The sequence below is a fragment of the Sander lucioperca genome, chromosome 9 (assembly GCF_008315115.2).
Source record: "Sander lucioperca isolate FBNREF2018 chromosome 9, SLUC_FBN_1.2, whole genome shotgun sequence".
Taxonomy (NCBI): Eukaryota; Metazoa; Chordata; class Actinopteri; order Perciformes; family Percidae; genus Sander; species Sander lucioperca.
In genome coordinates this window covers 9,095,043-9,117,608 of record NC_050181.1, presented here as the reverse complement: position 1 = coordinate 9,117,608, position 22,566 = coordinate 9,095,043, and the positions used below count along the sequence as shown (strand labels likewise).

Here is a 22,566-nt window from a genome sequence, read left to right as displayed (position 1 = left end):
AGAAATAGGCTTATTCGCTTTCTTGCTGAACTGAACTGCTCCTCAGATCTCTGCAGGGTAAATCGAGACAGCTATAGCTAGACTATCTGTCCAATCTGAGTTTTCTGTTGCACGACTAAAACATCTTTTGAACGTTCCACCAAAACAAGTTCCTTTCTGAGGCTATTTTGCAGAGGCACCGTGGCTCTGTCCGGCGCTTAGCGCTACCCATGTAGAATGGAATGGACTAACCAGACCCTCATCCGCAGCGCTGTGGAGGAAGGTCTGGCAATGTCAGACTACATTCTGCCACACTGAAGGGACGAGCCTGTGAACATTTTTGCACTCCAGATTCTGAAGCAATAAACATGATGACGCTGACAGCCATTTGCTTTACTGTCCTGCGCAGGCCAACCTCATAGTTAACTGTACTGCCCATCCCCCCACACTGTGTTAACTCCCTGTCCCCAGCAGGATGAGCTGGCTGTAAACCACACCAGGTCTATTAATTAATTAATGTACACTGACTGCAGTGTTCGCTCCCGGGCAGTGTGGTGGAGCAGTTTTGAGCTGCCTGCAGTGTGTTTTTTGGTGTTTTTGCAGCATTGTGGGAGAAAGGCAAGAGATAGAGGAGCAGAGCAGCAGACAACTGTGGATGGAAGGAAGCCGTCAGCACCATAGTCACCATTAATCACCCAGGGCCATTGTGGTCCTGTCCTCTATACGGCGCCAGTGCAGGCAGGCAGGCAGACAGAGAGAAAGAAGAAGAGAGGAAGAGGGAGAGAGGGGGCAGGGTGGCTGCAGGGAGAAAGAGGGGGAGAGAATGGTTGGGGATCAGCCTGTATGTCCACCTCAGCACCTACTGTGGGGCTGGGGAGCAGTGTTGCTGTCTCAGTGCTTGTCCTCCGTGTTCTCCCAGGTCCCGGATCCTGAGGTAAGAGCTTGATACACCACCATGTCCTCCACAGGTTCCTCTCAGGAATATCCTGAGGGTTTCTCTGTGACGGGTGCAGGTGTTCTGCCATTTAAAAGATAGCTTTATGTGATTCACACTCGATTGGGCATCATAGTTGTTGCTTGTGCTACATGATGAGGAATGAGGGAACATATGTAGAAACCTGATACATTATATGGTCTTACATAAATAGCTAAGCCACACATGTTTGTATTGGTGCAAACAGCAGGATGAATATGACAAGTCCTTGTATGACAAGTTGTTTTGTGCCTTTGCAGAGAATATGCAGCATGTGATGAGCCAATGATCTGACTACAAAAAACAGCTGAAATCCATTTTGTTTTGTAATAAAACTATTCTGCTTCTGAAAAAATGGCAATTTACCTACTTTCTAAACAGTACACTGTGTAGAAACATGACTGAAAGGACAAAATACCATATATTCATTTGGTAGCTGAAGATGCTTAATGAATAAATGTAATGTTTATCCTGTTTATACTGAAGGCTAGCTCAATAGCATCAACCTCTGCAGTTGTCAGACAGTGAAGGCTTGAGTGATATCAGTTTTACTTTCATGTGCATGTGGTGCAATTTTAAAACTTTGTTCAGGATATATAATCTAAATAGTATAGGCATGAGACACAATTGCGTATGTCCCCTGTACAGGATATCCTTTTTTTAAGTCAATCAATTGTAATTAGTCCTTTAATACATGAGGCATAATTAAACTTGTATCCCAGTGCTGATTTTCCTTTTATTAGATGTTTAAATCAGAATTCAGAATCAGAATATTTTATTACCAAGCAAGTTTACACTTGCAAGGAATTTGCCTTGGTGTATATGGTGCATACACTAAACCATAAACATATTAAAAAGTAAATACACATTAAAGCAAATAACTGCTACAGTCAAGAACATAAATACAGAATAGATATACATTATTACAATAAAAAGTACAAAATAAAAAAAAATAATATAATAATATATATTAAAAAAAATGCACTATAACAAATAGGTGCAATATAACTACTACAAAGGGAAAGAAAGAGTATGATTTGTGCATGGTGTGGAAAAATATTGATCAGGGGATGTGCAAAAATGTATAGTATTTATAATATGTGCAGTGGTTAGGGATAATAGTCAAGAATGTGTGTTAATCATGTAATTTGTAATGCTGGGGGTGGGGGTTTAGAGTCTGTCAGAGTCTGTCACCGGGGGTCCCAGGTCTAGATGGTGAGGCCCACTGCAGTTGGGAAGAAGCTTTTCTTGTGGCGTGAGTTTTTGGTCCTGATGGACCGCAGCCTCCTGCCAGAGGGGATTGATTAAAAAAGTTTGTTTCCGGGGTGGGAGGGTTGGCCACAATCTTTCCTACCCGCCTCAGGGTCCTGGAGGCATACAGGTCCCCCAGGTCCTGGAGGTGTACAGCTGATGTTTATCGCCCACTTGAGGTCCTGGGAGATGATTTAGCCCAGGAAATGGAACGACTCCATAGTGTTGATTGGGGAGTCACCCAGGGTGATGTAGGCACCTGGGTCTGTGTTCTTCAGAAAGACCACAACCATCTCCACTGTCAAATTTCTTTGACTGCACCAAGTCACCAGGTGGTCAATCTCCCACCTGTTGACCAACTCATCCCCACCAGCAATGAGTCCAATGAGGGTGGTGTCGTCCGCAAACTTCAGGAGTATGAGGGACTGATAAGAGGTTCAGTTGTTGGTGTACAGAAGAAGTACACCAACAACTTTACCTCCCTGAACCGCCGTTGATTGAGTGGGGTGCTTTAGGTTTGTAACTGGTTGATCTGTCTGAGGCCACATCAGACAGAGGCAGAGTCATTAGCCGAGAACTGTTATTGGAGTTTCTCAGAGTATAGTCTTTAAGCATATTTCACTGCCTTGCTAAACCTGTACTTTGCCTCTTTAAACCTGTCCCTGTCCCCACTCCTAAACGCCTCTGTTAATGTTAATCCTCCATTCCATTAAGCTAATCTTTCTTGAATAGTCCCTAAAGGATCTTCTTAGAAAAACAAAACAAGAAACTTACTCGAGGAAGAATATCCAAATATGCCATTGAATATCTGATGATCAAACTAACCAACCAACCATCCAATAAACAAAAATATGTCATATATTTGGGTATATAATGATTAACATGAGGTAACTTGAGGTCAGTAATCTTCTGAGTTTGTGTTGTTTGTTCCACCAGAAGAAAATGCCCCCAGAGGAAAGGACTAAAGCATTATATAAACACTCTTGAAGCAAAACTTGTTATTATTTAAGAGCCATGCTAAATATCCCCATCAAGGCTAATCCTTCTGTGGGAGTTGCACAAACACGAGTGTAAACTTATTGAGACTATTTCTTTCTTTTCAGCTTCGTTCAGGTTCACAGTACCTCTCATGTCCTCAAACAGTAGACCGTGATCCCTTGGGGGTCCTTGAAAAGTTTTTTTTTTTTTTGGCTTTATAGTTCAACTAATAATAATTACATTTTTAAATCTAAATTAGTTCACAGATTACATTCTAATCTAACAAACCTATATATATATATATATATATATATATATATATATATATTAGGGCTGTCAATCAATTAAAAAATGTAATCTAATTACATACTGTGTGATTAATTAATTGAAATTAATCGCATACATAATTAATGGTGCCTGAACCGATACTTTTTAAGAAAGTAAAAAAAGAAAAGAAAAAAAAGGGTACTAAACAACAGTTGGTGACATTAAAGAAGGCTTGTTTATTGCTAAGGCCATATGGTCAAAATGAAATGATTTAATAATAATGTATAACAATAACAATAACTTATTTCACTAGTAAATTGCTGTTGAACGACAAAAACAACCAGCAGAAAAGGACATTTACAATAACTTCAAATGCACCAGATTGTTACATCCCGGTGTTGAATCCTCTACAGTAAAACACAGTCAAACTTTACACCGTTTAGCGTTAGCTGTCAGCATTTTAACCGTGTTTAATCCAGCTACTAGCTAGCGGTAGGCTAACGTTAGCTGCTATTGAGTATAATGTTAACTAGCGTCACGTGCAGTGGCGTTTGTGTTGTCTGTATCGTCTGTTTCAGAGCATCAGAGAGAAGCGCAGACATATCAGTGGCCAGTGTTGGGAGTAACGCGTTACAAAAGTAACGCAATTACAGTAATGTATTCCTTTTTGCTGTAACGCAGTAATATAACGCATTACTAATTAAATTTCGGTAATATTATACTCGTTACAGTCTCAGTAACGCGAGTTACAACGCATTTTAACGCAACATTTAGTGGTGCGTTTTTTTTAAGAATTCACCAACACCGCGACACATTTCTTCACAGGAAAAAAAAAAAAAGCCATATTATTTTCCTGTCGCTGTATTCGATGGTTGAGATGACTGCAGAGACAGATACATTTGCGAGATGGACATTATTTTCAGGAGTTATTACACTGCGTTGAAGTGAGCTGTCCTGTTTCTGTTCCCGTGGTCAGAGCTAGAACCAGAGACGGTACGGACAGCATGTATGTCCCAACAGGTGACGGTACGTCAGCGGCTGACAGATATAAACATGTCGGGAATTAATGTTGAGGCTTGCTACACGTAAATATCATTGCATTTTATCAGCCGTAGAGAGTAACTATGTCTGTAGTGAAATGGCTTCGAATGACGACCAAAAGCGCTTGTCTTTTACTGTGACCATTTACTGTTCAATATGTTGCAGTTTTACAAACAAGAAAGTGAACAACTTGAGCCTGACGGACATGTTGCATCCATAGACTGTATATAAGGTTGCATCTCAGTAAGCTAGCAAGAGTAGGCTACACAACAGACAACTTCCGTGTAGCTTACTTCAAAATAAAAAGCACTTCCTGTGACGGTTCGCAGTAATACTAAATTACTGTTAAATAAGGTTGTGCAGGCTACCTTTTCACAAATCAGCTGTAAATCAAGTACTGTAAATAATGTTAATAGTGAGTTTTAATCACACTATAATTGAACATTTCCTTTAGAGTGTTTTAAACTAAACAACATGAATGTCTTATTCAAGTGCTATAAACAAGCATTTTACAACAATGCCATACTTTTAATTGAGTATTTTCATTTTCTCCTAATTGCCTATTATACGTTTTACTTATCTATTTTTTATAGCTTTAGTTACTTTGCATATTTATATTAATTATACAAAATATGAATAATCTATGATGTATTAAAGTGGATTCACAAGCTAGCTGCCAAATCAAACTTCCCCTGTTATTTTGGTAAAAGTAACTCAAAAGTAATGCAAAAGTAGTGTAACGCATTACAATTCAGAGACAGTAATATTGTAATATAACTAATTACTCTCAAATGACAGTAACTAGTAATCTATAATGTATTACATTTTGGAAGTAACTTGCCCAACACTGTCAGTGGCACCAGATTTCGGTAGCCAGGGTTGGCAGGAAGAAGATTTTTATAAGTAAATGTTCCAATTAACGATCCAGGCAGCACATTCTCGTCTCCCTCCTTCATTTTACCGTCGAAAGGTGGCTAGAACGGCTCCGGGTCAAACATCAATATGGAATGGATTAATCTGCGTTATTTTTTTGAACGCGTTATTTTTTCTCAGATTAATTAATCGAAATTAACGCGTTATTTTGACAGCCCTAATATATATACCTAGAATCTGCAAATATTTGATAATATTGTAAAACATTTTGGTTAATAATAACCTGACAGTTGTTCCTTGTCATATGTTTTAGTAGTATTTTATTTAATTTCTACCCAAGCAAAATGATTCCCTTACATTTTCTAGAGCCACCCTGGTTTATTCTTAGAACATTTTTCAATTTCACCACATAATGGTGTTATCAGTAAAGGCAGCAAATGTAATAACTGTCCAATTTCTGATCCATGGCTTGTTGGTTTATTGTCTTAAAGTATAGAGTTTCCAAAACAACCTTGTATCATCCTATCAAGTGATACAGTAGACAGGGAGAAATCCTCACACTGATTCTATCAGGGAACTGATGCTCTGCTGGCACCGGCAGTAAGTAGTGATCGAAGCCATCGATCTAACACAAACACACTCACGCAGGTTTTATACATATTGCTCCCCAATTCTCAGCTCTGGAGAAAGGCGTTTTGAAATGCAAGAAAACGTTGTTTTGGACATTATTGACTGAAAGCTATAGTGAGTACTGTAGTTTCTGTCGCCCCCATGAGGATTTCTAAATAATGACAACAACACTGTCGGTACATCCACATGACACACCTCCCGTACCCCTCCTCCACGCAGTTGCTGATAGCGTTTATCCCAAAACACAAAACAGGATGGACTCTTCAGAAGAAGTTAATATCTAGTAATTTGTATGTCCTCTTCGTCTCCAAAGCTGAACGCTGCTGTTGTCCTTTCTCAGCGGTGACGTAAAACGCATCACTCAAGCTTCTGCGTGCGAATGTCGCTGGACTACACCATTTTGTAAACATAGCCATACTGAGGAATGCAGAGAGAGTTTTGTGGAGCTGATAGGCTTAACTATCAACTCGTTTGGCAATGGCTTGAATGTAACGGACGTTAATTAACATAAAATAATCGCGCACTATAGCTTTAACTTTGTGCAGCAGAGCAGTAAGACGTGAGTCCATTGGAAAAGTTCGGAGAAAATGCAAGAAAAGTCTGCAATGAAAAGCTATCAGCCTACTCTGGCTGCCTGGTCTCATGCCGGTCATGTTTGTAGACCTCAGCACTTGTTTGTGTCAAATAAGAGGAGATTGAGGTGGAGACAGAGCCACAAAAACCCACAGGTTATGTGGGTGTTGTTTTTTTCTTGGCTGCAGAAATGCTAGACCTGTTCACCTTTAGTTTTGTAACCTTTTTTCCAATGCCTTGGGGAGAAAAAAAAAACACTTCTTAATAAAAATTCTGTTAGGAACTGTTCAGTTAAATGTCATACACAGACCTTCACAGAGTTCAGGATGAAAGGCGAGGTTACATGCTTGTGGATAGATTGCACTGAAAGAAGACTATTATTGGTCATGTGAAACTTAACTGGTGATAATGTCATTAAGGTCATTGGGAAAACGATGCTCTTTAGAGGAATTCAAACCCTTCTTGTATATCTACATTTGTTTAATGTATGACTCTGTGTATCTATGTCTGTAATTGGTTTCAATCAGAGTGGATTATTACTTCATTTCTATTTGAAGTCAGAAAGAAAGAAAAGTGACTGAAAAATCTCACACAGCTATACTTTACTGACACACTACATTGCCCAAAGATGATGAAAAGAGGATGTGAAGCTTGGGTTACTCTAAGAGCTTGTTTACTCCTTGAGGTTTGCTCTGAACTGTTTGTGAAGGTTTATTTTTGGTGTGCCAATACTCAAAAAATCAATGTCTTTTTTTCTTCCCACAGCTCTTGCCCACAGATCCCCCAAAGAAGCCGGACCCCATCACCTCAGAGTCAGTTGTTTTCTGGGGGCTGCGGTTATGGCAGGTCATCGCCATCTTTTCTGTGTTTATTTTAGCAATTGGTCAGTATAGCTAATGCAATCATTTTGTTAACACCTCCACAAACCATTCTTTAAATACTCTGCAATCTTGAGAAATAACTGCAGGCCAAAGATGTCAGTGCATGCAATTATGCGTCCACAGTGTGATTATCAAGCACAGTGTGATTAGTAATGATGACTCTGATATTGTGTCAGGAAAGGCGGGGATCACACTCTGTTCATCTGTACTTAGTCACCGTAGTGCTTTGAGATAAATGGCAACATGCTCAATGGCACTTGTGAACACAATGGGGCTTATTAGGTATAATATTGACCATGTTCACTATCTTAGATTTGTATGTAAGCATGCTAACATTTGCTTATCAGCAGTGAACACAAAGTACACTTGAGAATAATGGGAAGGGAATGCTGTTAGTTTGGCAGGAGAATAGGACAAGCTAATAATTTTATCTGATGATGGTGCTGGATGAAAAGTCAAATTATTAGTTATTGAAATTAAACTTGAGGGGGATATGAATGTCTGTATCAATTGTCATGGCAATCCACCCAACAGTTGTTAACACATTTCACTCAAAAACACAAATGTAAACTTCATGGTGGCGCTAGATGACAAACTGATCAAGGGATCACCAAAATCATTAAGATTTATCATCAAGGTAAAATGTCTGTATAAAACTTGACTGTATAAGTAAAAACTTTAAGTAATTATTATAACCCTGTGTCCCCCCCCCTGCCACCCCAATCCCACCCCCCCTCCCTCAGTTATCGCTCTATGTTGTATATTCAAATGTAGAATCCCGAGAACCAAGAAGGAAATAGAGGCACGGCACATGCAAAGACAGGCTGCCAAGAAATACGCCAACACATTAGAGACAGTGCCACCTCTGAATGAGCTGACTGAGGTCCCAGGCTGTAAGTACCTCTCTCTAATATCTTACCAATATTAATGTGACTCTATTAAATTGGTAATATTAACAAGCTCAAGTAAATGCGTTATTTATTCATTCTGTTTGATTCTGCAGAATCAAAAGCTGTCTCATATCTGTTTCATTAATAAACGGATATTATATTATAACCTAAAATCCATCTCTCAGTGTCTTATCTCACACCACCTCTCGTAAGTGAACAAGCCACAGCACTATCCTGGAGCCGTTTGCTTGTTTTCTTTTTCTTCTGCACACAGCAACTTCAAATGCTGGTGGCTGACAGAAAATGGGAGATAAATGTTTGAAAACTGTTTCATACATAAAAGTCCTGTGACATCAATAAACTGCACAGAGTGCATTGCACCCCATCAGAACAATCTGTGATTGCACAAAAGCACACCCTAGAGATCTGAAAAAGCAGGAGCTCTGTGGGTAGAGCTTCTCTATGGATTAGGGTACCTATATATGGGCAGAGAAGTGTATTTAATACCAGAATGAAATGTTTTCAAATCGACAGGGTCTTACAAGACTCTTTGCTGTTTATTATTAAGGTTACGAGCATAACATCTAACTGTTGGTGGGGACAATAAACATAAACTTTCTCAAGAGCAATTTTCGAAGGGGACACAAACAATACAGCCAAAGTTATACAGTTGTAGATGATATGTGTAGTTGTGGAACTCCAGTAAGAAGGTTGACATGGCTTTTTTGTTCACTTCAAACATCGAATGAAGTGATTCTTTTCTGTTATACAGATGATGCTGAACTGAGAACTGAACCCCCAAGCAATAAAAGCTAGCTAACTAGCCAGCCGGCTCATTTTCTGTAACCAGTGAAAGCATGTTGGGTGGAATTAGCAAGTTAGCTAACTAACTATCCAACAAGCTATTAAACAAGCTACCAAACAAGCTAGGTAATGTTATATTCGCTAAAATAGAGTATTCATGAAAAAATCATCGTTTTCTTTTGTAAAGACTACTTTAGAATTAATTAAAATGACACAGTATCATTTGTATTAGAGAAAAGAATTACTTCATCCGATGTTTAAAGTGAATGAAATAGCCATGTCTACTTACTGGAGTCCCACAACAACGTTACTGAGTGATTCAAATTTTGTTTTCTCCCACCCAGCGCTGTCTCTCTTAACAGCGCTGCTCCCACCGAACGGACTTGTGAGTGTAGCAGATAGTGGACCAAACCATTATGAGGCTACGTTTGTATTGTTTTACATATATTACCTAATTTACAATACACAGCATGTTTTTTAACAATTTTTTAGGGGGGACAACCCTCAGAGGGGTTGGGTCCTGACCCCCCCGACTGCAATTTACGCCTATGGCTACGAGGTCAGCTGTCTTTACATTAAATCTCTCCTAGGACAGTTTTACTTTCTTACATTTTTACTGTCTCTTCTTTTCACCTCACAAAACTTGCTTCACTTGTTTCAATTCATTTGCTCTGTTTTATGCTTTGTTATACAAAATTTCCTCTTCTCCTCTCTTTTTCTCTTCCTCACTGCTTTTCTTCCAGCTGCCCCAGATGCTTCTGCAGTGCAGACAGTCTCCGAGCATGTCCAAACTCAAAGTGCCAACAGCAGACAGCCTTCAGTAGTTAGGGTCAGCGAGGAGCAACCCAGCTCCCTCACCTTGCCAGAGACAGGCTGATTTTTACCCTTCCTTCTCTTCTGCTCTCAACGTCTTTCAGACTCTCCTCTTGCCTAAGTGACTTCAAAATACACAGTGCATATAGACTGGTAGCCACTCTAAAAGTCCTCTTCATTCAACACCCATCGAGCTGGTCTTCCTTAATGCTATTGATAAAAGAGAACTTCAAGAAAATACAAATGTATCTCTCATTTAACTGCTTACCACATCACCTTTGAAATGTAAAGCCAGAAAATAGATTACACTAATCCAATGTTGCTTTGTGGTAAAGTTATAGTGTAGCAGTAAATGTGCAGTAGAAAATAAGACTTTTACTGTGGCCACAAAATACAGATTGTAATGCTTTTGCAAATGTGATTACTTTAAGGCATCTAGACTTTTGTAGTTTATACATTTTGTATTTTTTTCAGGTTCTCTTCTTTCTTTAAATGTTTTTTAATAGATTTGATTTTGTTTCATGCATATTTGCACGAGAATGTCAAGCGCCTATGACTTTGATAACTTTGAGTAAATTATGAAACATAAAATTGCTATTACTGTAAGCAGTGCAAATGGTAATGCATGCAGCATGCTGTTTGTGCTCTGTTTGTCTGTTCCCCTGCCTGTTTGCTTTCCTAAGGTTAGCTCTGGATAATGCAAATCATCCGCACTATCTTCCAGTAGTGTTAATTAAATATGATCATTGATGTCAACAATACTGTAATTAAATGTTCTGGTCTTTACACCTCCCCTCTCTCAGGAATTTGGTGTGTTGCCTTATGTGTTTATTTAAGCCAGGGGTCTTCAATGTTTTTTAAGCCAAGGACCCCTTAGCTGAAAGAGAGACGGAGCAGGGACCCCCTATTACATATTGTATAAAATTAAGTTGCATATTAAACTACAATAACGTGTAGGGCGGCCTAAAGCCTTTATACATATGTTTTTTGCATAGAATACTATACTATACTATACTATACTACTATTAAAATAATAATTGTTGATTTTATAAGTAATGTTTTAATGTTAAACATTCATGTGGCACAGTGAATCCTTAGGTGAATCCTGGGGATAGTAAACCTGTCATCAGTGAGCTTTTTTCACAAATAGGTTGATTTATATTTGCTAATAATATGTTGAATTCATGTGAAGACATTTACATTTTTTGAATAAAAAAGAAATTAACAATAATTTGGCGGCCCCTCTGCAGTAACTCTGAGGACCCCCTGGGGGTCCCGGACCCCCTGTTGAAGACCTCTGATCTAAGCCATCTTAGCTGCTTAGCCGTGGCTTTCTCAGGTTAAGAAATGTGACAAATAGGGACTGACATCTGTCTTGTCCTGTTCCTCGCTATGATATATTATGCATTCATGTGCACAAATACATTCATTAGTTCTTGTGAAATTATCTATGGAAGAGAAAGCATTGAGCTGTCAATATGTTTTTCTTGAAAACTGTGTCTAATAAGATCTGCGTTAGAGGGGGGAAAGAAATCACATGATAAACCTACTGTCACTAGTGTAGTCTAGAGAGTTGATCTAATATGCAGATCCTCTATAACAACTATATAACTAATCAACCGTGTGGCTAGGAGAGGGGCTGAAGGGGAGGTACACTGACTGCAGCCATGAGATATAACATTTATAAGATGCCATCAACCATGAACTCCAAACTAACCATACTGTAATGTTTGCTTCTGAATTAACTAAATAGGAGGGCTTGCAAATTGCTGCTTTTCCCCAGTGGTTATGTCATGCTTAGGGTACACTGAAAAGAATTATGCAATAATATCTGACAAACCAAATGACCACACACAGAGAATATAGAGTGAATGTAAAGTAGTACACATTTTAATATAAAATGAAATTCATAATCAAAACTTTTGCAATCTTTCTATTTTTTAAATGAGGGCTTGATTATGCAAAGCAACAGTACACACCAAATATAGCTTAGATGAGGATCAAGAAATGCCCACTCTTATCTTTGGAATGTGTGCATGAATACATTTTTCACAGTAGCTTGTAAAAACTGTGAACATGTTTGCAAAAAATTCTCTGTCTTTGCACCATTAAGATGTCTGATATTATTTATTAAGAATTTATCTGCGCCTCCGTTTGCCGAGCTGTTAAAGGCATCTGGGACAAAGAAACAAAAGCTTTCCAGGTTCATAGCCAATATACCGTATGTTGCAACACACTGAGAAGAACGGGAAGGAAGGAACAAAGTCTCTATCTATCATCCCTCTCTCTCTCTCTCTCTCTCTCTCTCTCTCTCTCTCTCTCTCTCTCTCTCTCTCTCTCTCTCTCTCTCTCACTCCATCTTCCTCACAAACACTCACACCAACACAGTGACTGAACAGACAGAGCTGTGAATCAATCCCTTTTTTGCCACCTTCATTTGGCCATCAACTCTCACCAGACCAGTGCAAAGTGTCAACAAACAATTGCAGCTGTTGTTGTAAACAACTCACACATTTCTCACACATCTGTCCACTACAGCGCAGTGAGGAAAAGGTCATTTGAGCACGGCGACTGATGAGTGTCGTACTTGCAAAGAGGAATTTGGTCTGGTTACAAGTCCCGCTTTGTTCCTCGAGAGGAAAAACTCATTTTAATAAGCATTCAGTAAGATGTCAGTAAGACATCACATCTGAGCTTACATTTACAATTGTGTCAGTCTGACTGAATTGTGATTTCTTTGAAATGTCACCATGTCAAAAAGCCCTATGCCCTCAAGTTTTATTAAACATTCTACCAGCTGTATCTGAGCTAAATTTGACATTTAGTGGTGGTGTGAGGGTCAAGGCCTTTGATAGAGGGCAATGTTAACCTTTAATTATTCCACTACCATGCACAGTATGTAAATAACAGGACTCATGGCAACAGCACTCCAAGTTTGACCAAACTGGAAAAATGTGGAGCATTTTTGGGTTTGAAATACTGACATTTAATTACAGCATTTCATTTAGCCATCACTAACCCAGGCTTTAATCCCTAATCAAAGTTTTGTCTAAATCAGGTATATACAAAGAAGCAACATAAAGGAGCTGATGAGTGGAAGAGAAATGCATGAGGGTAAGAGGGGAAGACAGTTTTAAGTCAGCACACAAAGAAATCTATTCACAAACATTCTGATGGTTGGTTGGTTATTTTAAGTCAGCTGGATTCATCCAAAATAGTAAAACACAGGACCGAAATAATTTCAGGTTTACTCTGACCCCCTCCAGCAACTTGACATTTGCCATGTTTTTTTTTTGTTTGTTTTTCTCGGTTTCTTGGTTTTATTTGTGTATCCAGTGTCTCTGCAGCATTTGCAGAGCACCAGGAAAATGTTTGCTTAGCTCCTAGAAAAAAAACAATGAAGCTCCATCAACCTTGGCCCCAACTGGGGTCTGTCCTTTGAGCAATTTTTACAGTTTTTAAACAAAAGTTGCTGTTGTGTAAAATCTCACCAATGTTCCAAGAAATCAAATGAAAATGCTTTTTGAGTTTTGATTTTTAGGCAAATTGAAGGTAGCATTACCTTTCATTTTATTCTCAAAGATTACTTTTAGTTTTAATATTTAAAAACAACAACGTTTCACATGTTTCCGTTAGTTGTCTGCTGTCTAATCCCCTTAAAACATCAACTTTAATTTTTTACACTTCTGCTTTAATACAAATCAAACAATCAAGATACAACATATAATAACAAGTTAATAAGCTTTAGAGGTGTTGGTAGGCAGATTTTTGTTACATTTGGACAGAGTGGAGTTAGCTGTTTCCTCCTTTTCTAGTCTAGCTTCATATTTACTATACAGACATGGTAACTATCTTCTCATGATACTCTCAGCAAGAAAGCGAGTAAAGATATTTCTGAAAATGTATTGTAAGTATTATTTTAATTGCATTTGCTGCTTAAGTGAACCTTCCAACCTCAATCTTGTAATTTTAAGAAGATATTCATCCTCACTACCTCTGTTAGCTGTGCACGTCCTCAGGGTGTCACCTCCTGAATAATAAAGAGAAAAAACTTAAACCCACACAAAGCTCACTGTAAACTTTTGTTCTCCATGTCTCACCCAGAAAGCATATCAAACAATCTCATTAAAAAAATAAATAGACCATGCTTATTAAATAGAAACAGATGTGCCTTCATTACATGCAACCTACTTCGCCCAACATTCTGTTGGATTAAAAGTCTCCCTTCCAATTAGCATTACAGGCAGGACCCTGATGATACTTCATGCTGCCATGAAGCCTTTAACCTATTTTTTTCTTTTTGTCCTGCAGCTGCAAAAGCTGAAGTTAAAGAGGAGGTGACAACAGTCTCCGGGAAAGTGGATGCTGATAAAGGAGAGAAGAAGACCAAGGAGGGCAAGAAAGAGGGCAAGGATGCCAAAGAAGGAAAAGGAGATGAAAAGAATGCGTCAACAAAGAAGGGTGAAAAAGGTGAAAAGGGAGCATCCAAAAAAGATGCTGGTGACGGGAAAGGGAAGAAATCTGGAGAGAAGGGAGAGAAAGTGGAAAAAGGAGGCAAAGGAGGCAAAGGAGGGGCTAAAGGGGGAGCCAAGAAAGCTCAGAAGTGAACTCTGCCTTCCATGGACAAACACTGAAAAAGATCATTTCATATTTTTCACTGCAAGCAACTTTTTTTTCTAAAATGAATTTGTAAATTATATTTGAAATAAACAAAAAGCTTATATATATAAGAGCATGCATTTGTCTACTTCAGAATCATGAAAGTTGCCAGAAAATTAGAGTACAGTAAAATTACAGATTTATTGTCTTATTCACAATTCACTGATGAACACTAGAGACCAAAAACTATTTTATTCCAAGTTTACACTGATATCTACAACGTGCCTAAATCACTATAGAGTGATGAGAAGGCGAACACGGCTCACATACTGTATCTAAAGCATGAAGACCAATGCTGACTCCACTGAGTACATTTCGGCACGAGATAAATAAAAGACAACCACACACATTGTATACTTCCATGAGAGGTATTTCAAAACAAAGAATTACAACATTAGCTCTATGATTATTGGCCTTTTGTACACTTGATTCCAAACACAATCATTTTACATTACAATCAGAACAAAATACTGTATTATAGGGTAGTAAAGTGCTCAAATATAATTTTCCATGTATTTAAAAAAAAAGAAAAAAAAGATTTTCATGTTCTGTTACCAGCCGCCTTTTTAATAAAAAAATTAATAACACAATATTTACCTGCCCAGTGACAATTAGTGGAAAACCAGATTAAATTTGAACAACCACCTTGGTCAACTGCATTTTTTTTTTTTACTTTGTACAACTGTACTCGTGAATGGGGTACAACTTCAGACTAAAAAATTCAACAGCTCAAAGAAGCCAGCTAAATATGACATAAATCTTTAGAGACATTACGATTTTGTATTATCAAGTGACAAAGGTTTCCCTCCACCTCCGTCTTTTCTTTCCATCACTGTGGCCTGCAGCCACCTGTCATTAGTGTCATAGCAAAATACACTTAGCCTCATGTCACAATAATGACCGATCCCCATGGAAATGTTCAAGTTGGGTCCAATTTTAGTCACCGAAAAGACCGAAATGCATTTCTTAGAATTCCTCGGCTAATTAATCGACATTGTTCTATATTTTTCTTATTGCCAAGAAATGCCATGAAAATACCCAATCCATCAATGTGTTAGTCCATCTCTCTGTACTTTCCTATGGCATCTTTTTCTCTTATTCAAAAACTCATTTTTTTTCCAAATCTTAAAAAACAGGTTTGAATATGTTGTTAATTTTTTTAAAGCCTACATATTTTCAATAAACACCAGAGCACTGTAGCATTTAGCAAACGTCACTCAAACATGAATTGCGCATCTCTTGGGGACTATTTGCAGCTGCTGATTATTACACATTTGGTGTGTGTGTGAGTATTTACGCACCCAGGACTCAGGTGTTTGTGAGATTGACTCAAAATAAACTACAGTGCCCACTTCTTATTGTATTATATTTTATTTTAATAGTTTTTGGGCCACAATAGAGGCATATGGCACATAAGTTAGTTTGTTTTGGTATTTGGATCATGGGATTTGTTGACAATAAGAAAAATATAGGACATTACCAGACATATCCTTTAAACATCTGCTAAATGGAAAAGCAGTGGAGAGTTTGTGAAGTTGTCTACATCTATTTAAACATATAAACTAATGTTAGTGCTATCTACTCTTTTAGAAGCAGAATACATTTGCTGGACTTGTAGGCAGTACAAACTGGAACAGACCAGGCTTTAACCTTTCAAAACTGAGTCAAAGCATACACCTCAATGTATCTAGCATCAGGTGGAGAAAAACTGGTGATCAGGGTATTGGGAGCATAATTCAGTCAGTGTGAAGTCACCAGTGGAACACAACAGCAGATGGGATAAGAGAGCAAATTAATGGGTGGTAACACTGCCTACAACCGCAAATATTAGCTATGGTCACATATTGAAATTAATGTGAGGTAAAACTCCATTTAGCTGACTAGGGTCTAAATCACAATTCTATCAGACATATTAGTCCAAACCAAATAGCAACTCATTTAGCACTTCAGACCAAAAATCCAAGTAGAGCAACAAAATTGCCTTTGATATTAATGGTCTCAGTCCATTGTTACTAAGCTACTGAGTGTTGGGAATAGTTTTCTCATTTGCCTCACTGCTGTTTACATGAAACTGAGTTTTTCTAAAGAAACTTTGATCTGTGTGGGTGCACTATTGAACCATTTTTATCTTGACATTTTCCTACACTAACTACAAGCAAATATTTTTTTTGTTTGGTAAGATAGGGTGATTTTACTGCAACTTTAAGAATTTTTGGTCACTGTAAACAAGATGGTGGATGAAAATAGAAAACAATGCTGCAAAATAACCTTTTCTCTGGCAGGGTATTAAGCCTTTTCTCTTTGGTATAACAGATGGTATTTTAAACTCTGTAACTTTTAATTTACCACACTTAACCTGCAAAATGAAAAGTTACAGAGTTTAAAATATCTTGTGGAATGCTTCATTAAATGCTAGTTTGAATGCCCTCCGTCACCTGTACATATATTCACCAGTTTTGTTTTGGACTATATACATAACCAAATATTGCAAACATTCCGTAAACAATTACATGAAAAAAAACAAAACATTGAAACAGCATTATAACATATTCGTACACATGAACACTATTAGCTCACAATTAGAATGTATTTCTGATCTTTGTAAACATTGTGACTTGTATATACACATCAAAAAGCAGCATAACACTGGATCATCTGAAAGAATTACTGTGTGTTGTTCATGTCTGGCTTTTCCTTCATATCTACCACAAATGTCACTCTTGGAATTCCAATGGAATATGAGATTTTCTTGGAATCCTCATTTAATTAACATTCCACTGGAATACATGACCGTTTCCCGCACCCTGTGTTTTTAACTGGGTTCTCGTACTTTGAAAACTTGACTGTGGGAACATATGATACCGGTTTTGTCAGATTTCCATATATTTCTTCTTAAGCTCAACTAATGCTGAACCCAAAGAAAGAGACAGTCTCCAAAAGATATTCTTACTTTGGCATCATGTTGTGTGTGTGTGTGTGTGTGTGTGTGTGTGTGTGTGAGAGAGAGAGAGAGAGAGAGAGAGAGAGAGAGAGAGAGAGAGAGAGAGAGAGAGAGAGAGAGAGAGAGAGAGAGAATTTTTGGAGAAAATTTGAATATGAAACATTCATTTGAACTTGTTGAAATCTGTTGTAATTAGAGAGATGAATACTGTTTTTTTTCTAAAGCAGAAACTGTACAACATTTTGAAAAAAGAATATTTAACACAGACTTATATTACATACCAACACCCTCTGAGAAATGCTGACCATGCTAAAACACCACTTTAAAAGTATAAAAAAAACGGTGTGCAACAAATGAGGACTTCAATTACCTGAGTACCTTCCCTTTTACACTGAAGTGGATTTAAGTCAATGCAGAACAAATGAGATGTCATGCCAGAAAGCATGAACAGATGCCCCAAAATAGTAGCATTCATTTTTTTTTAAGATGAGCCTACAATTACTACTTCTACTCACGCTAACTTAATCCAAATACTTGCTGATTAAATTGCCCACACATGTGTCACTAAGTGCACTCAGAATGCACCTGGCTTTACATAGGTGATAATTAAGGCTGTTCCTGGCAACTACTACCTAACTAACCCCACGATTTATGCACAAAAGCGGCGCACAAAAAAAAGCAAACAGAAAACAACATAACAGTTACGGCAGTGGAAAAGAAATAAAAAACGGCAGTCTGTTTTTATCCTTTTACACATTCACTCTGGCAGGTGTTTGGTAAAAGAGAGTGTTTTGCCACAACAATGAGGGTCATCATCTCTCAAATAAAGGTGGCCCAGCTCACAAAAGTGATACACCCTTTTGCCGTGAGCCTCATCTGTCGGCAATGTTCTGGCTTGATTCACAGGAGAAAAAACTGGCAGTGTTAATGCATGCAGCCGTTCCCTTCAGACCGCCCTGAGACTGTTTCATGATTGGTTTTGTTTTTCAGTTTTCATCCCTATACACAGCGGCCTGGAGGTCACATGACTGTCTCCCTCTCCTCCTCCACCACGGGTGAGGGTTTCTCCTTCTCGCAGACCCGTGTATGAGCCGAATGGTCCTCATCAGGAATGTGAAGCTCCTGTCCCGAGGAGGGTATAGAGTTCTCAGAGACAGAGCCGTTCTTCACGTACCCGGGGAGGTTCCTGTGACCGTTCACAGGCACTGGTCCCAGCCTTGTGGTGAGGTGGAGGGCCAGCGGCCCTCTGGCAGTGACATTGGTAACACTGGTGTTTGATACCATAGGCCCATAGCTGTAAGTGTTGCTGCCGCTCCGAGCTTTTCTTTTGAAGTCCAGGGCCAGAGTCCTCCTGCTCCAGGACTTTTTGATCTCAGCTTGCACCTTGGAGGTGAAGAAGTCATTTAGCCATGTAAGAGCTTACATACCATGCAGGAGTTTGTGGTGTAAAATGAAAAAAAACTGAGTTCTTACCTCCCCATTGCAAAAGCAGTATATAATTGCAACTAAGAATCCCTGGAAAAGAGTAGAGAATGATTTCATGATTTTCCAGACCAGCTGTCTTATGTGTGCACCTAATATGAAGTTTTTGCTGCATAATTTGATATCTAGTATTTTAAATCATCAGCCAGCCCTCCCTTCCTCTTTATCTTAATTAAGATCTAACCACCACCAAATACACCGACATTAAGCAACTATTGGATGTTATGTAACTTATCGCTTTTAGTGATAATGACACATTCATCTTCAAGACTTCATTGATGAAGAAAGGTCATCAGATTTGTTCAACGTACAGACATTAATATTTATTGGGACCTTTAGAGCTTAATTAGCATTTCTGACATTTGTACCGCAACAGCTTTACCTGGAAGGAGTTGAAAAGCATCTCATAGTGCATCTGTATCAGCCACGGAACTCCAGACACCTCTGTATACGGCATGGCATGGAATATGATGTAGTGAACACCAAAGAGTGGCATCAGCACCAACGTGGACTTCAACAGTTTTCTGTAACAGCAACCAAACAGTAATATCAAAATACTAGTTTCCTAAACCGTCTGCACATTATAGAGCTAAAACAGTGACTGAAAACAATCATTTTTAGTCGGTCAAAAGAAGTAAAAACATTTAAAACATGGTCTGTTTCCAGATTATTAAATGTGTTTTTCAAATCATTCTAAACTAAATATATTAGAGTTCTAGTCTGTTAGTCGGATGGAACAAGCAATTTGAAAAAGTAATCTTGGAAATGGTGATGAGCATTTTTCACAATCTTTTCAAAATATTATAGACTAAACAATCCATTAAATCTATAGTGTTTAGTTTCTGTCATCCCCATGAGGAATTCTAAGTAATGACAACAAAACTGTTGGTGCGTCCACATGATGCAAGCCTTCTGTGATCCCGCACCACCCCTACCCCCCATCCACACAGTTGTTAGTAGCCAAGGAGGACACAGAGGACTAAACAATAATTCTAGAGGTAATTATCTTCACTTGATTTTCTGCGTTCAAAAGTCGCCGGACGACAGCACTTCCTGAATATAGCCATACTGAGAAATACAGAGAGAGTTTTGTGGAGCGGATAGTCTTAATTAGCTTTGTATCAACTCATTTGGCAATAGCTTAAATGTAACGGACGTTCATTAAACACACACTAAAGCTTTAAGTGAAAAATATTTGACCGATTATTCGGTAATGATGCTTGCTTTGGTTCATTTCTGAACCTGCTTCATGATGCAAATGCAATCAGAGTAAATACAGTACATTTATGGTTTTTATCACACTGGCAGTGAAAAATACCTCTGATGAATATTTAAAGAGGAGCAAATGGTCTTGTGAGGTTCAGAAATGAATTATATAAATAAGAATTTTGCAAAATGCTAGTAACTCAGTACCTGTACTGTTGTCTTGTGTCACACCTTCCAGCATTTGTTTCTCGTAGTTTAGTTGCCAAGACTCTGATGATGTTCAGAAATAACATAAAATTAACCTGAAGACAAAATAGAAACATGGAATCAGGAAGTGTAATTGCAAACATAATAAGCTGTTATTCAAAAACTGTAATGCCACAGGTGAAACACTCCTACCCAGCAGGGGAAAAGTGAAAGCAGTGAGCATGTACTCACCACTATAGCTGCCAGGATAGGCACTTGATATATCCATTTCAAATTGCCGGCACTTAAGTCCCAACACCTGCAAAAGATAAACAACAACATAACAGGGATCAGCAAGGGATAAGTAGGGATCAAGCTGCAGGTGTGATGATCCATGATCCCTCGGGTGTCTCTAATGATCCCTGCCACCATTTCACAAAATCAAAGGATTTAGATAGAGATTTAGACATTTTCCTCAATCATCACCCCTCTCTCATATTGATCTGATAGGTCTAGACACAAGTAACGAAACCATTGAGGTATGATTTCAAGTTATTTTCAACCTACTGAATTGATAAATTACTCCTTGGCTTTATACCTTCGCAGTTCAGAAAATACTTGTTTAGTTTGAGCCAAGGCATTGAAATATCAAAATCTGTGCCTTTTTTTTAGTTTGTATCAAAACAGTTCACTCAACCTAAACTGTCACGTTTCATTAACTAGGGCTGTAGCTACCAATTACGACACTGAGGTTATCTTCTCTGTTTTTTCTCTCTCCATATTTAAGTGGCCATTAGGGGCAAAATTCATAGATCTTTGGACAAAAAAGCATTGATAGTGGGTCAGTATTAACCAGTGTGGCATCTACTGTAGATACAGTATATGTTTGGCAGAATGCCTACCATTACTTCTTACTGCTCAATGTACATGCCCGAGCTGTAGTTACTATCATTCTTGGAGCTGCTCTCCTGCTGACCGAGAAGTGAAATACAGTATGTGGTTTAGTTTCACTGGACAGCTGCTGGATACCTTAGCTTAGAGTCCTCAATGTTTGACTCTGACTACAAATAGTGCCAGTAAGAGGGAGTTGAGGGCCCGCCAAGTTGGTTAGAGGCAGTTTTCTCTGAAGGTGAATCCACTTGAATTCTTCTTGACTTTCATATCTGTCCTCAAGCCTTTTACAACAGAAGTTCATGGCATATTTGGTACCAACATTTTTAGACTTGTTATCCTGAAAATTCAGTCTGTTTGAAATGCTGCTGTTGTTACAGCCTAGTGTGGATATGTATATTCGTTGAAGGAGACAACAAGAAAAAGATACAACATCTGATCAGAAAAATAAATATACTGACGCAAAATGTACTTTATCTCTATTCAAGTTCACCAAGACTAATGTGTATTTTATTTATGCAGATCACTTACTCTGTGTCTGCAAACGTGGCTCTCATAGTTGCCCAAACTGTCACAACCATAGCTGGTACTCCTGAAAAAATTGAATAAAACACATTCAAATTGTTGTGATAAAATAGGCATCACTATAAGAAAAAAGTCCATACATATGGGTTGAACCTGGGTAGCACAGCATCCACATTGTATGCGCTGTGCTTATGTAACTTATACGCACAGTGTGTACAATGCAGGAACTGTAAAGCCCATATTCATGCAGTGTTTTTACGCAGACACAATTCATTTACTATTGTCCTTACCTACCTATTAATACAATATCAGGATCTCTGGGATTTGACAGCAGCCCCCTTGGTTTTTGTTTTGAAAATGACTAATTAGACCATCAAAAAAATGAAATACTTTACATATTTAATTAAATTTGCATGTCAACCCACTAATCATATTGTAATCACGTTCGTGCAAGTAGAATGTAAATGAAGCAGAACTCACCCCATCCAATCAGAGTAAATCCCCATAAATACTTTCTGTCTGAGAAGAAGGTCATAAAGATGAGGCTGTGGAGGTACAGACCCTCCACAAGGATCCAGTAGTAGTTGGTCGCCAGAAAGTACAAGAACAAGGTCACAACCACCTTGCAGCCGATCTATACACGAACAACAGGCAATGAGAACAGATTTAATCACTACCCACACTGACAAAAAGTTACACTTTTCCAATACCTTTTTAAATACA

The 22,566-nt window shown here is 38.4% G+C and overlaps 2 protein-coding genes across 2 annotated transcripts in view; one reads left to right on the top strand and one right to left on the bottom strand.

Moving 5' to 3' along the window:
• Positions 1 to 370: 370 nt before the first annotated feature.
• On the top strand, positions 371 to 15,190 carry tmie (transmembrane inner ear). The gene is made up of 4 exons (XM_031294020.2): positions 371 to 913; positions 7,331 to 7,448; positions 8,190 to 8,339; positions 14,265 to 15,190. The coding sequence occupies exons 1-4, from the start codon at positions 803 to 805 to the stop codon at positions 14,558 to 14,560; spliced, it is 675 nt and encodes a 224-aa protein (XP_031149880.1). The 5' UTR covers positions 371 to 802; the 3' UTR covers positions 14,561 to 15,190.
• pth1r (parathyroid hormone 1 receptor) overlaps positions 14,790 to 22,566 on the bottom strand; it is a 51,032-nt gene continuing 43,255 nt past the window's right edge. Inside the window, exons 7-13 of the mRNA XM_031294019.2 lie at positions 22,324 to 22,477; positions 21,850 to 21,910; positions 20,680 to 20,746; positions 20,449 to 20,543; positions 19,418 to 19,559; positions 19,027 to 19,068; positions 14,790 to 18,936 (exon numbers count right to left, since the gene is read on the bottom strand). Of these exons, the coding sequence (XP_031149879.1) occupies positions 18,574 to 18,936; positions 19,027 to 19,068; positions 19,418 to 19,559; positions 20,449 to 20,543; positions 20,680 to 20,746; positions 21,850 to 21,910; positions 22,324 to 22,477 (924 nt within the window). The 3' untranslated portion in view covers positions 14,790 to 18,573. The remainder of the gene's footprint in view (positions 18,937 to 19,026; positions 19,069 to 19,417; positions 19,560 to 20,448; positions 20,544 to 20,679; positions 20,747 to 21,849; positions 21,911 to 22,323; positions 22,478 to 22,566) is intronic.